At 42.6% G+C, this 13,729-nt stretch overlaps 1 protein-coding gene across 1 annotated transcript; it reads right to left on the reverse strand.

The window, feature by feature from the left end:
• Nucleotides 1–978: 978 nt before the first annotated feature.
• Nucleotides 979–12,073, reverse strand: BCL2L14 (BCL2 like 14). The gene is made up of 6 exons (XM_030469116.1): nucleotides 12,047–12,073; nucleotides 6,156–6,548; nucleotides 4,030–4,182; nucleotides 3,048–3,115; nucleotides 1,784–2,056; nucleotides 979–1,020 (listed from the first exon to the last, which is right to left on the reverse strand). Exons 2-6 carry the CDS (start codon nucleotides 6,538–6,540, stop codon nucleotides 979–981), a joined length of 921 nt encoding a protein of 306 aa, XP_030324976.1. The 5' UTR covers nucleotides 6,541–6,548; nucleotides 12,047–12,073.
• Between the last annotated feature and the right edge of the window lie 1,656 nt (nucleotides 12,074–13,729).

Raw genomic sequence — 13,729 nt, forward strand, 5'->3', positions numbered from 1 at the left:
CTCTCCACTGGGGATTCGCATGGGACCTAAGTCCAAAAGTCTTCTGATAAGTGGCCCACAAAACCAAGCCTCAAAATCATCACTAGTTTCACTGGCATCCAGCTCTGCTCTACTCTTTCCACTGCCACGCATTCAAGAATTCTAATCAGATCACTTGTGTTCAGTGGCTGAAGGGCCAGTTTGATTTAAAGAGAAAGCTCCAAGATTACACACAGACCCAAGCTCCTTTTGAGTAAGAGAAACTGACACAGGAGGGTAAGTGTTACATTTCTTGGACAACAAAGCTCTCACAGCTTTTGTATCTTCCATATTAATGGATGAAATAATGCTGTAAAATCTATTGCATTGTGCTTTGAAGGGTTTTAAAACAAATCACTTCAAATTTAAAGCATCTGTAGGTAGATCAAACCTATTTGCTTGGGAGCATGGGTAAGGCACTCATTGACCTTACTCAGCCCCTTTCAGAAGTATAAAATGGCAACATTACTTTAGAGAATCTAATCTGAGAAAGAGGGAGAGGGAGGGGAAACTGATAGCAGTGCATAGGTACCTCTGCTACAAAGGGACTGTGTGAGGTGGCAGCACTCTTGTTTCTCTTGGTTGATAGTTGATCACAAGTCCAGCGGTTCTTGATTTCATATTTGGGTATTTTTTTTCTCCTGTTTGCACTTTAACTTTCATTTATAGAAGTAGTGGCAAGCATCACTATTCAGAAGGGGACCTAAAATCACTATCCATGGGTCTGAATGCTCCAGGGGAGCTGGAAGTGCCTTCATACCCTCTAATCACTTCTACATCAATCCCGACCTTAGGAAAGCACAATTGTACCCATTGAAGTTAGTCGTGTAACACTCCGGCCTTCCATGGAAAAAATAAAAATAAATAGTCACTAATCATTCTGCATTCTGGTGTTGGACTGTGCTAAGATCCTTCATGTTGCTTAATTGGAGGCTCTGACAAGAATTAGTTGAGTCATGATTATTCTACTTCTTCCTGATCCAGTGAAGTCAAAACCTTTTCCTGTAACATAAAAGGAAACTTGATTTCATTATAAAATTACAAAACCCCTGTGGACCCTCATCCTAATTTCAACTCTGTAAGCAGGTTTGCTGGTAGGATTCCCTGACCTCACACACTATCTGTTCTGATGGAACAGAACTAGTCTGTTCCAAGTCTGTACAGATGCTGAATGTTTCTAATCATTTAATGAAACACAAAAGGACCAGGATGTCCATCACAAGTGCCTCCAGCAAATCCAGGTCAGTGAGGCAAAACAAAGAGCAGCAGCTCAGCACCACTGCTGGCAGAAGAGCACCTTGCACAACTGACTTTGAAGGAGAGATATGGGGGTAAAAAAATGCTGTTCTGTAGAGGGGAAGTGGAAACATGCCACACCATAAGGGCAGACTGCGTGAACTGCTGAACTACGGTGCAGCTCCTAGAACCTGCTGATAGCAACCTTCTCCTGAGAAGCAGAGGATTAAGGCAAGAGTGAATTCTCCCAGTGCTACTTCCAGCCTTCACCTATTTGTGGTGGAGAGACTGGGCCAGGAATGGTGTTTTACAGTGAACAAGCCTCCATGGATGTCTCCTATTGACTTCTGGATTTATGTAAACAAAAAACTTGCAGCATAAAGATGTTTTGCAGCAAGTAATTCCACAGCTGGAGTACACACTGTGTAAAAGAATATGCAGTGTGGTTTGGTTTGTGTTAGTTCTGTGCTCATGTCCTGCTTCAAGTTGCTGTAGGCTCTACACAGGCCAAGTGAGGCAAAAGACATACCCAGCCACCTTGGTCCTGAATCCATGGCTTGAAATGCTCTCTGAGATACTTCAATCCAAAGCCCAAGACCAGGTTCATAGGATGGTTGTCCACAGCAGTAAGTCTGGTGGCAATTTCCATTGTAAAGGCAACTTTTGTGCATTGCACTTGGTCTTCTGGCTTACTTTTTGAATCTGCTGTGACATACTCCAGGAACAAATCAGTGACCTTCTCGAAGAAGGTGTAGGAGAGCATCTCTTTAAAATGCTGACGTAAAACATAGTCCTTTTTGATCTGAAAGTAAGAATAAGGGTTGGTTAAATTGAGTCACTTCTGCTGCCATTTCTTTCCCCATCCCATTAGGAAAAGAGGGCATCTCTAGGTAATGCATTCAGCATAGTCTAATTGTGGTGGTGAATGTAAGAGATGACACACAAAACCCACACCTCACTGCAAAGCTGCTCTTGCAGGTTCTGGAGGTGGCTTTAATTTTTTTTTTATATGAATGGGAGTAGCAGAGAGAGAGAAAGCAAAACAAGGGTGAAACAAAAGTGCAAAACTAATGAAGACCTGAGGGAACCATGGGGATACAGAAAGATTGGGAGGGTGGCACTAAAGGCCAAGGTTATAAGAATCATGGCAAGAGCTGGCATGCTAAGCTCCATTTGGTAAGTTGTGGTCTTTGTGATGCTGCTTACTGTATGTGGGTAACTCTGCTGCAGGACCTGAGCATGTCCATCATGTTGGAGTACACCTTTATAGAGCAGAAGGGACAGCTAAAGAAGAGAGTAAAGGGACAAGTACCTATATTTTTAATAGAGAAAACATCCACTCCAACTAAGGGACTCATACAGGTGTTCTGCTATTGCTTTTGGGCAGGGCTTTCAAAAGACTTTCAGAAGATTTATTTCCCTAGAGCAGCTCTTAAAGCTGCAGAGTTTCCCTTACTCCAGTGGGAACAACTTTCATGCCAAATTTAATGCAAACCCAAGAGTTTCAAGTCAGGTGCTCAACATGCTGTAAAACTCATCAGGAATGAGTAAAGTGACTCCTCCTTGAAGTCCACAACACTTTTGTTGCCCTCCTCACGTGGCCTAACAGAGATCTTTGCCAGTCTTAAGAAAGATTTCAGGATACATGGTGAAGGTTTCAGAAAGCCTTAAGTGTCGAAAGAGAAGTTCAGGATAGAGACAGAGAGCACTAGGTTACAAAACATTAACTCCCAAAAGATGTGTGATCTCTCTGTCCCACTCTAGTCTGAGAAGCTCCTGAAAACAGGAGTTACCTTTTCTTCTAGTCGGTCCCCTTCTTGTCTTAACAGGGAAACTATGTCTTGTATTATCTTATTTTCATCTGTTAAAGAAAAGTGTAACATAAATACCACAGGGAATGCCAACAAACGCCTTTGTGTCACTTAATCATGGAAAAAGCTGCTATTTTGTGGCAAATTCACAGAGCTGTGTATCCAGGCTTTAGGCAGAAGCTCACTTGTCTAGTCTACATGGAGTAAGCAATGCTGTCTTTTCACCTGCCTGATTTTTTGCTCCATTTAAGACTCTGGGAAAGAGCAGGGGCTTCAACATCCCACTGCCAGCCCTTTGGGTTTTGAGGTATGTCTGATAAGCTACAAATAAAAGAGGAGATAGTGGAAACCCATGAAAATGGAAAAAACCAAACCAAAACAAACCAAAACCAAAAAGCCCCTCACCATTACCAATTATACTTTCTGGAGCTAATGGGAACTCTGGGTTTGCCTGACTAACATGGCAGGATCCCTCTTGTAACCAGAAATCCCCAGAAAGCTTGCATTAAAACAAAATCCCTGCAGATATAATGGAAGACAAGCAATTCAGACAATAATAGCTTCTTGAGCAGTGCTAACCCATCACTGAAGAAGGATTAACCAAGGCATTATTGCCTCAAGGATTTTTCTTTGGCTTTAGAACTGTGGTGTATTAGTCTGTTCCAAGCCCTGCCACTCCTGCCACTGCCCTGTCACCTCATGTCCCTTTACCTTCATCCTCCTTCTATGACACATATCTTTGGATCTTAAAGAATGCTCCCTTTAATTGCAGTAGCAAGCAGGACATGCTAGGGGACTGCAAGAGCAGCCTGCCAGACTAAGAGTGACCCAGCAGAGCAAACTTCCTTCTTCCCAGTGCCTTACTGCAGAAGTCCCAAGTGCTTCATCATACCTAGAGGAAATGGCTCCGTGTGCCATCCCAACCTGACATGCTGCCTGTGAGCATGAAATTCCTCCCCCTTACCATGTTCTTTGTCCTCACTTCCATCAGTAAGGATGCTGTAGTCGTCTTCATGAGACTGAGCCCTGAATGATGAAACTGAAGAAGATCCCTGGGATCTGGAAGTAACAAGTTTGGCAAGCTTGTCTGCAATGTGGTTGACATCTGCTGTTTCACCTGATTGAGAAGGAGGGTGGAAAATAAAGGTAGAAATTAATATTTCCAGCAAATAATTCAGCAATTTACTTGTTTACACACTCTCTGAGGCGGAAGTGCCCAAAGGAGACCAAGAGACACATTTCTCCATAGTGGAGCTTTGCTATTGCTTGAGATCAGCTGGTAATAACTTAGAGAAACAAGTATGATCTAGTGTCTGAGCAGCAGGAAACTATGCAGTTACACACAGGGTCAAGTGTGTTGCTCACTAGTGTACCTCCTTGCAAGCCAGAAGCACACTAGATACTAAGAAATGTGAGAGTACTGCTGTGTGGGACTGTGAATCTCAGACCTTACTATGAGAGTGATATTACCCATCACTAGTTCAGCTACAGGTCCAGACTCAGAAATGATGCCCATATTTGAATGCTCCTTCCTTGCTTCCACAGGCTGACCCTGAGCAAAGGAGAAACAGACTCCACAGGCACCTCTAGCACAAAAATTTCTTGTATTATTGACATTATTAAGCAGACATGAATACTGGGAGAACTCAACAACCAGACTGGCTTCATCCACCCTGTGTAATGGCACTGCTTGGGACTCCCATCACCACAAGGCATCACTCATCAAGGGGACTGCCATGGGGATTCTGCTATAGCAAAGAGAGCAGGAGAAATCGTTGCAGTTGTATCATCTAAAAGGTGCTCTTCCTTGCTATTTGACTTACAGACCTTAGGATGCAACACTCCACCTCACCACCACCACTGCCAAGTGGCAGGTCCTGTGTGAAGAGCAGACATCAAGACAACCTCAGCAGCAGGCTGACCCATAATGTGTGTAAAATTCACAAGCAGGGTTGATTGTGAGGGCAGCAGGGGCTGATGCAGCCAGTAAACACTGCTTTTCTAGGCTGGTGAATCAACCCAGACACACTTCCATTCCCTTATCTGCATGCAAAGTTTGTCAGGAAGCTGCTAAACTCCTAGGAAGGATATTCAGGATGTTCATGACCTTGTAAACCTAAGATTGGGCAACTGTTTTAAAACTGAATAGGTCTTCAGTTTAGATAGGTAATCCCCAAAAACACCCATTTGACCCAGAATGGCCTGGCCAAACTTGCAGTGCAGCTGCTAGCAATATAAGTGACATATAATATCTTAGGAATTGTGCCAGCAATCTGCTGAAGGGCAGGCAAAGCTTGGATCTGAAGCCAAGCAGCAGCCCTGGGGAGGTTGACACCCAGCATGGGGAGGTTTGACCCTGAGGCTACGAAGCCACCCATGCTGCAGGGAGCATGGCAACGTGTTGGCAGGGCCACCAAGTGATGGCCCCTTAGCAAAAGGCACTGGGCTGAGGCTGGGACACTGTCTAGACTGACAGGGCTGGATCTGGCAGCAGGAAGAGTTATGGGCTGGGTGGGTAGGAGCTGGCCCAGGAGAGTTAAACTGATCCAGAGTGGGGCATTAGGCTGGAGAAATCACTGGTGGATAACTTCTAGAAATATCTTTAAATGCAATGAAAGGAGAGAGAAATCACTGTGACACCAACAATATCAAGATGGAACAAATGAAACAAACAAAAAACCCCCCTACCTTATGTATCTGAAAATTATATGGCAACCTATCATATACTGCATATGGCAACTTACTGAGGATACTTCATCCTCCTCTCTCAGTCTTGTTTGAGAAGTTATTATCCAGAGCAGAAAAGGTAAAATCTCATTGCCTGCAGTGCAGCACCTGATGTGGGGCTGGCTCTTACCACTGTGCCATGGAAAGTAGAAAAGCTGATCACCAGTATGGGTTGTGTGTGTGCAAGCACTACTGAAGATCTGTAAATCACTCTCCTCACTGAAAATCAATAGAGGTGATCAAAAAGTGAAAGAAACCAACTTTCTCCTCTCCCTTTCCACAGGCCAACAGCTATTTAAGCTATTTAGATTTAAAGACAAGAGATTTAAAGATGAACAGCAAAAGGAAAGAACTAAAACATACTTGTCTGATGCTGAGAATTCTCTTCTTGATTGGTCTCAGGTTCTTCTGACGTGCTTCCTGGGTACCCTTGAAGCTGTGGTATGACCCAGTGAAATGGCAGACAGGATCTTGGCAAGTGTTTTCTCTTTGGTTCCTTTTTGCTTTGCTGTTGTGTCTCACCTCCCTGAAAAACGAAGTCACACGTTTGGCTTGGTCCCTCTTCACCCCTTTGAGAGTCAGACTTTACTTTTCTCTTCAGGTTAGTCTCATTTTTCAGAAGTTTTCCATATTTGCTGACAGACAGCCGGCGCTGGGCATAGGCCATCAGGATCTTGTATTCTATGCTGTCTCGCTCATCATCTTCCAGTGGTATTTCTTCCATACTGACATCATTTGGCAAAGACATCTTGGTTCCTGCAAGAACAATAATCTCTGTTTCAATGGCTTAGGGAACTGCCTGCTTTTCATGAGTATCAACCAGTACTTGATGTTTTTACAGAACCTTTCGCCAAACAGCTGATAAACCTCAGTGATGTGAAGAATATTGTAGTACCCAGAAGCCAGAGAAGCACTGTTTTCTAGAAACAGAATTTGGTTTATGACAAATATCTCAAGTGGCAAGCAAGGCCATCAAAGGACAAGAGATCCAATATATTGTTCTTAACTGCATTTGGTGGATTAGGCAGGAAAGATTAGGAAATTCAGGGAGTATTCCATGGTTGGGGGGCAATGCAGAAAAAGAGGAAAGCCCATAACAGTTGTAACAGATTCCTGAGATGGAAAGAGAAAAGACTCATCAAAGCACTACAAAGGAAAAGCCTACACTGTGGCTTGAGTGAGCAAGCATCTAAATACATGAGAACAGTGCTTTTAGAGGTAGTTTTTGGGCCCTGAGTGAACATTTAAAATCCAAAAATCCTCCTTATGAAATGTATGAGTATCAGAAATTAGAGAAGCATCAAGCCTGTGGCTTACATGTACTTTTAAATGCATGTTCAGCATTGTCCTTACTGGGGAAGGAGAGCAGAATGAGGAGAGGAGAATGGTAAAGGGTTGAGAAGAAACTTTTTTCTTACAAGACAAAGGATTGCTCTAGATGGTGCTCTGAGATATCACCAGCTTCCACTTTCACTTCAGGATCATCACTGAAAAAAATCAAATTGGGAACAGTATGACAGGGAAGAGGAAAAAATGGGGAAAATACTCAGAAGATCCACTGGTAGAGATAACTTGTTTATCTCTCAGGCAGCTGCTGCCTTAAGGCACACTATGAGTGAGCCAAAATGTAATTTCCCAGTCATGCTCTAGTTACACTCCTGACACACCACCATCCCAAACCTCCAAATGGCAAGAGCCTTGGAAATTGTCTTCCCAGTTCAAGCCTGGGTGTCAGCTGGCTCAGTTTTCTGCTAGCAGTGAGCTTCAAGTTAATGTCTGGAAACCTCTACTTAACTTTGTTTGGCAAAACATCTCACTATGCTTGGATGAGGATTTAACCCAATAACATCCAAGGTACAAGCAACTGCATGTCTTCAAATAATCTTCTGGGCTTCTGCAGAAGCTCTGTCCTGCCAAGGGCACAGCACTGCACCAAGACCTCTTGCTCACAAGGTCATGCCAAGGTGAGTCCCTGTTTGCTGGAGATGTCTGGGGAAGTTTCGAGGCTGGGGAAGGGGGTGCAAGTTCCTCTTCTCTTGCTAGCTGCTGACCTGAGATATTCAGGAGGTTAGCAGGAGATTTGTGTCTTGTCATAAAGTTTGTGCAGGCAGCTCCAATGACCTTGCAAAGGAAACCGAAAGCCTGGCAAGAAAAAAGGCATCAAAAGGCAGTTACAAGAAGTGAAGCAAGTGGAAGAAATGAAGTGGTAGCTAGAAATACAGAGGAAAAAGAAAATGAGAACTGAAATGATGCAAGACAGGCATGGGGTTGCTGCTGCTTCTTTCTTGTGCACACCACCCTCAGGATGCAGGAGAGCAAAGGTAAAACCTTTTATGTGCCCCATAATTACTTGAGCCTTTGTCCCAGTGCAAACCAGAGCACGTTAAAGAGTGTTTTGAGCTGCACTGCATTTCCCAGTTTCTGCTACACAGAAAGCAAGGCTACAGCAAATTCCTTCAGATAGCCAATGAGCCCAGGGCACTTCCCATCTGCTGTGGAAACCAAACCAAGCATTTATTTCATTTTGAAGTTTGTCTAGAAATAGGGGTGAAAATGTAAAGGCTAGGCAATCTTTTTCATTATTTAATACTTCATGCAAACTCAGGTTTCTCCTTGAAAAGATCTAAGTTCACCCTTCAGATCAGACACAGCAGGTACTTAAAATAGCATAGCCCTCCCACCATGGGTACTCTTTATAGATCTAAAATAAGTTGTGTAGCATTCATATATATTCATTTTTCACTAATATAAAACCCCAGCATAAAATAGATAAGCAATATGTAGAAAACCTATGTAAATTATACATCAATTGTATAAAACAATAAGAAAAATCATTCCCAAGCAACAGGAAGTTACCAGCAATAGCATTAAAAAAACCCTTTACAGTCCTTTATACAGGGCTATTATATGTTGAGAACTGCCCTACTCAAGGTGGCTGTACAGATAAAATTCAAATAAGAGTTCAAAGGTTGCTCTCCTAAATGAGGCCAAGTGCAGACCAATAGCAGGAGGTAGGGTATTACTGCAGCTTGCTAGTGTGCAACATCAAAGAAGCACTTGCACATCAGATGCAGCTGTACAGCTAAGCCTGCACCTCACTCTGATGGGGAACTTCTGAGAAATTAAACATATTATGTTGGTGAAAACGTGGTGTAGGAGCTTCCTTACAGGGACTTTTTCAGCACTGAAATCTCAGCCTGGTGTATACCATGAAGCTTGAGGAGCATGAGAAGAAAATAGGGAATCACAGCTCATTTATGCTATACCTTAGAGGTAGGAAGAAAAAGAGTTATCACCACATGCTGGTGAGTGCCTATAAAGGAGATTGCCTAACTTGTTTTTCAGTTAATTTTAAAGTTTGAAATCTTAATTGGTGACTTACACCTCTTTAAATTTACTTCATACTACAGCCACATTATTTTTACAGTAACCTCTCTTGTGTGGGCCAGAGATGAACCAGAACTTTGCAGAAGCAACACTCACTTTGCACAAGCTCTCTCTCAGAAATGAGAGTCTACGAAGAATGTTTTTATTGTAACCATTGATTCAATTTAGCAAGTACTTGGAAGTCCTGCTAAAACCCAAACCTGCATGTTATTTCCTAGGATGATTAAGAGAAACTCAGAGGGTCAGATTATGGAGAATAGCAGCACAGTCCCACTCTGACTACTTAATTTAAATTACTCATCTTCTGGAGCTTGCAGGCCCTGAGGGCACAGTACTACTCCCTCCCTCTTTACTCTCCTCCAGACTTTTTCCTCCCGTTGCCAAATGTCACATCTATGTGCCATATTCCAGAAAATGGAAGCTGAACTGCCAACACTTCTAGTGGTACATTTAGCTATGAAATAAAAACATTAAAAAGGGATAAATTAGCAAGATGGATGTTTCATCTTTGTTAGGAAGAAGTGTAGCCTGGAGGTTCAGGTAGAGATGAGAGAACTCTTGATTTGGAGGGTGTTATCTATAGTTATAGGCCTGTGTTTGGCAAACCTGGAAGAAGTGGTGTTCTGAATATGATGTTTCTTAACAGTTGTTGCATAGGTGTTATTTATTAACATATAGTTGTGTGTATAGCTGCAAATGACAATGGTGGCTGACTCTTGTCCCTCTTGGCCCATGCTAACCACAGATGCTCCTTGAGCCCAAACTTGAGTGCTGTACTCATGCTTTCCTAGTCCCTCCTCTCCTCCTAACCCTGCTGGCATGCCTCCTGTCCTTCCTCCTCAGGTGCCCACAGAGTACAGACAAGTTCTACTACTATCTCTTCCACAGAAAGGTTCATCTCACTCTCATGGGCAGCCCTAGGATTTACCTCCAAAAGGCAGAGTGACCTTGACCAAGCAGAGGCAATGTCAGTGCTGACCCTGCCGTTCAGCTCAAATCCCTGTCATGTAGCCAGCACTATCAAGCCCCAGGGAAGCACAGGTAGCTGAAGATGGCTCTGCACCAAGAGGCAGGGGCTGCCCTGAAAGGCTGAATAGACAAAGCAGGTGGAGAAGTGAAAGAAGCCCCTGAAAAGTGATCACAGAATCATAGAATAATGTAGGTTAAGACCTTTAAGATCATGAGCTCAACCATAAACCAAGTCCACTGCTAAACCAGGTCCCTAAGCACCACATCCATGCATCTTTTAAATATCTTCAGAGATGATGACTCAACCATTTCCCTGGGCAGCCTATTCTGGTGCTTGACAAGCCTTTTGGTGAAGATATTAATATCCAATATAAACCTCTCCTGGCACAACTTGTAATTCATTTCCTCTCATTCAAGTCTGGTCTGGTGCTTCTCTCTCAACCAACAGAGACAGAAATGTGGTTGTTTGCCTGGGATGCCAGTTCCAAATAAAAATCTTTATTTTTGAGGCAATGCTGGAGAAAGGTGCTAGTGATAAAAGCACCACTGTTTATCTCACTGACTTATCCCAGGTACAGGTCTTTCCCTTCAGTTCTGTTCTCATATACAGAGAAGAAGTTTGGGGCAAATGGTAGTGGAGACTCCCATGCAAGAGCAAACAAAGGCCAGGATTCCTGTCCCAGCTCTTCAAACTAAATCTTTTCCTCTGGGCAGATTACTCTAATTTACTGATAGTTCTCATGGAGAAAGTCAGTATAGTACCATCATGGGTCTGCAGAGTTCATGAGTACATAAGCAGCACATTTCACTGAAGAACTGTTTTGTACATACTGAGTCAGTCATTCTTACAAAACCCAGAGTGGGTAAGTATTGTCTGTGCAAAAGAGGCTGAACCATTTCAAACTGCACAGATGCTGTGGAAAGCTGGTTTTACACACCATCCCACCAGAAGGACCTTCTCCACATGGTACTGTAATACAGCTGCCTTTAGGATGGAAAGCAGTAACTTGTAAACTGAAGGATTATGCATCCCTTATTTAATCTAAACCAAATAGGATATAACATAACTACTGAAGGCAGAGTTACACTAGGATGCCAAAGGAAACATCCCTAGTCGCAGCAGATTTTTTTCATGAGCACTGTTGTGCAGCAGATACATGTGCTATATAAAAAGATCCACACTGATCCATGTCTTTCAGAAGAGAAATTGTCTGCTAGTCTGCAGCTTCCCATATTCAAAGCTGAGAAGCTGCCAATGACTCAGCCTCCAGAAGAGAAATGGTGCACTACTCAGCTTTCAGGACCATCAGAAATGGCATGGCACCTATCTATGACCTACAGAAGCCTAAATCAAGCTGTGAGCAAAAAGGGAGTAACAGATCTGCTTACTGATTATTTCAAGGAGAGCACTGCACCTGCTGAACCACCCCCACCATTTACTTGCTTGGATTGGAGTTTCTTTCAGTTGTCAAGGAAGGCATTTTACCAGCAAGAGATGACCTACCTTCAAGTGGGTTGCTCTGTAAGAACCAGAGGATGAAGATTCAAATCTACAGGGGTAACCCCAATTTTAAATTCAGCCTTCCACAACTAACAGTAGCGTGGCTGCCAGAAAAAGAGTTGGCTCTCCTTTGCTGGGTATGGCAATCTCTTCTTTCAGAAGCATTCCACCAAGAGCAGCAAAGCTTGCATGACAGTTCCAAAAGTCCCAGAGCAGCTCCTTACCTTTTGACACCACAGCTAAACCTGACATATATTGTTTGGCACCTAAATTAACAATGATAAACATAGATGTTTAATCCAATACAACTTCAGATTCAGTGAGTTGCCTGATAACAGGCAATCAAACATTATACACGAGAAACCAAGATCAGATAAGAAAAGGAGGTTTTTATTACCTTCTACATCTATTGTACCAGGAAACTTGGGTGCCTGCTGATCTCAGTGCTTTCTCTCCTTCTCTTCCAGTGGCGAGACTTGTTTTGCTAGAGCCAGCCTTCCCTTCTTGCAAGCACAGCACTTCCCTTCAGAAAACAGAATTCACTTCTTTTAATTTAATATTCTCGGTCTTTCATTAATACATGTATTCAGAAGTTTTCGCTAAGAAAGAGAGGCACTGAACTCAGAGTAATAAAAAAAAAAAAAAAAGAAAAAGTGCCCTGTGTACTTCCTTGTGAGAGCAATGTTCAAACATGTCAGCTTGCTTATAAAAAGCAGAAAGGGTAGGGCTGGACCCTCCCACACGTGACTTCTCAGCAGTGAACAAGGCAAGGGGAAAATCCTATAGATTTTCAGGGCTTCTTGCCAAATACTTTTTTTTTTTCCTTTTCATCCAAACCCTCATTTTCTTCATAGCACAGGTCAAACCAAATCATCGTTTCACTGCAGAAATGTTTTCTTAAGTGTTTTGCAAACAGCTATACCTTCTACTCTACAAACACCCATAGACTAGTCTATCTTTCTTCATATGTTGTTGCATTTTTTTTTCCAACACGATGTTAACCATAATTAGGTAATACGGTTAGCATACTTGCAGTGGTGACATGGCATTGCTCTTGTAACTCAGACCAAAATTATTATTATTTTGTTACCCTTGTATCTAACCCTTAGGTCAGAAGTACACATTTTCACTGTGACAGTGATCTTCCATTTTAAAAATAAGCTTGTAGACAAAATTGCAAGCTAGGAGGGGCCTGATGGAGGTGAGACAGCTGCAGAGGGTGAAAGCCTGTTTGTATCTGTGGCAGAGAAACAGTTTTAGGAAGTAGAGAGGGGTTTGTGAGTAGGAGGAGATTCTTTCTCTGGAACAAAAGCACATGAGGCTGCTCCTTTGTCTGAGACTGTTAGATGGAAAAGGTCTGTCTGGTGTCTTTCCTGTGAAGGGAGGAATTTACTGGGAAAAACAGAAATATAAGCAGAGCCAGCTTTTGCATTTCAAGGGAATAGCAGCTTGGAGTTCACTTATATGTTTCAGGCTCATAGAATATTTTTTGTTCTTGTTCACTGAAGCCTTCCATTTCCTTCCTGCTTTCCTAGGGCCAACTGACCTGAGAGCAGTAATTGCAGATGGAAAGCCTGCATATTAAGGATTATTAACGATCTGTCATTCCCCAGACTGCAAAACTTCAGTTTTCATTTTCTTTTCAAACATATGCTGTGCCCCAGTGAAGAATCTTTCTCCGATACTAAGAGGAAAAAAAAGAAGCAGTATTTGAGTCCTGCATAAGGGAATGGTTGCCTGCTGCAAGCATGGAAAAAAAACCAAAACAAATCTTGTAAAAGTGCAATTTTGTCTTTTATAGCACCATCATAAAGTGAGAAGACTGAGAAAAGAACATACTAATGTCAGCTCTGCTCCATTTTATCTCATCTATCCCTATAGAAATTATTGCATTCTTGTTCCATGTTACATCACAACAAAACAGGCAATTTTCTGCTCAGCACCTGTGTGGACCTTGTAACCAGATCTGCATGTATAGGCCTGCATAACTTTTGAAATATACTGGCAAAATCAGCTTTGATTTCATTTGATTTGACTTGATTGAGGCAGAATCACTACCCATGGAGCAATGACCTCCCTC

This window comes from Calypte anna, chromosome 1, assembly GCF_003957555.1.
Source record: "Calypte anna isolate BGI_N300 chromosome 1, bCalAnn1_v1.p, whole genome shotgun sequence".
Lineage (NCBI taxonomy): Eukaryota > Metazoa > Chordata > Aves > Apodiformes > Trochilidae > Calypte > Calypte anna.

Bases quoted from the DNA above. Each gene is read 5' to 3' on its own strand.
- BCL2L14 (XM_030469116.1), bottom strand. From the start codon at position 6,540: ATGTCTTTGCCAAATGATGTCAGTATGGAAGAAATACCACTGGAAGAT. The intron at 2,057-3,047 runs GTAACTCCTGTT...TCTTACTTTCAG, and splicing joins GGGACCGACTAGAAGAAAAG to ATCAAAAAGGACTATGTTTT. The intron at 1,021-1,783 runs GTATGTCTTTTG...TTTATGTTACAG, and splicing joins TTCAGGACCAAGGTGGCTGG to GAAAAGGTTTTGACTTCACT.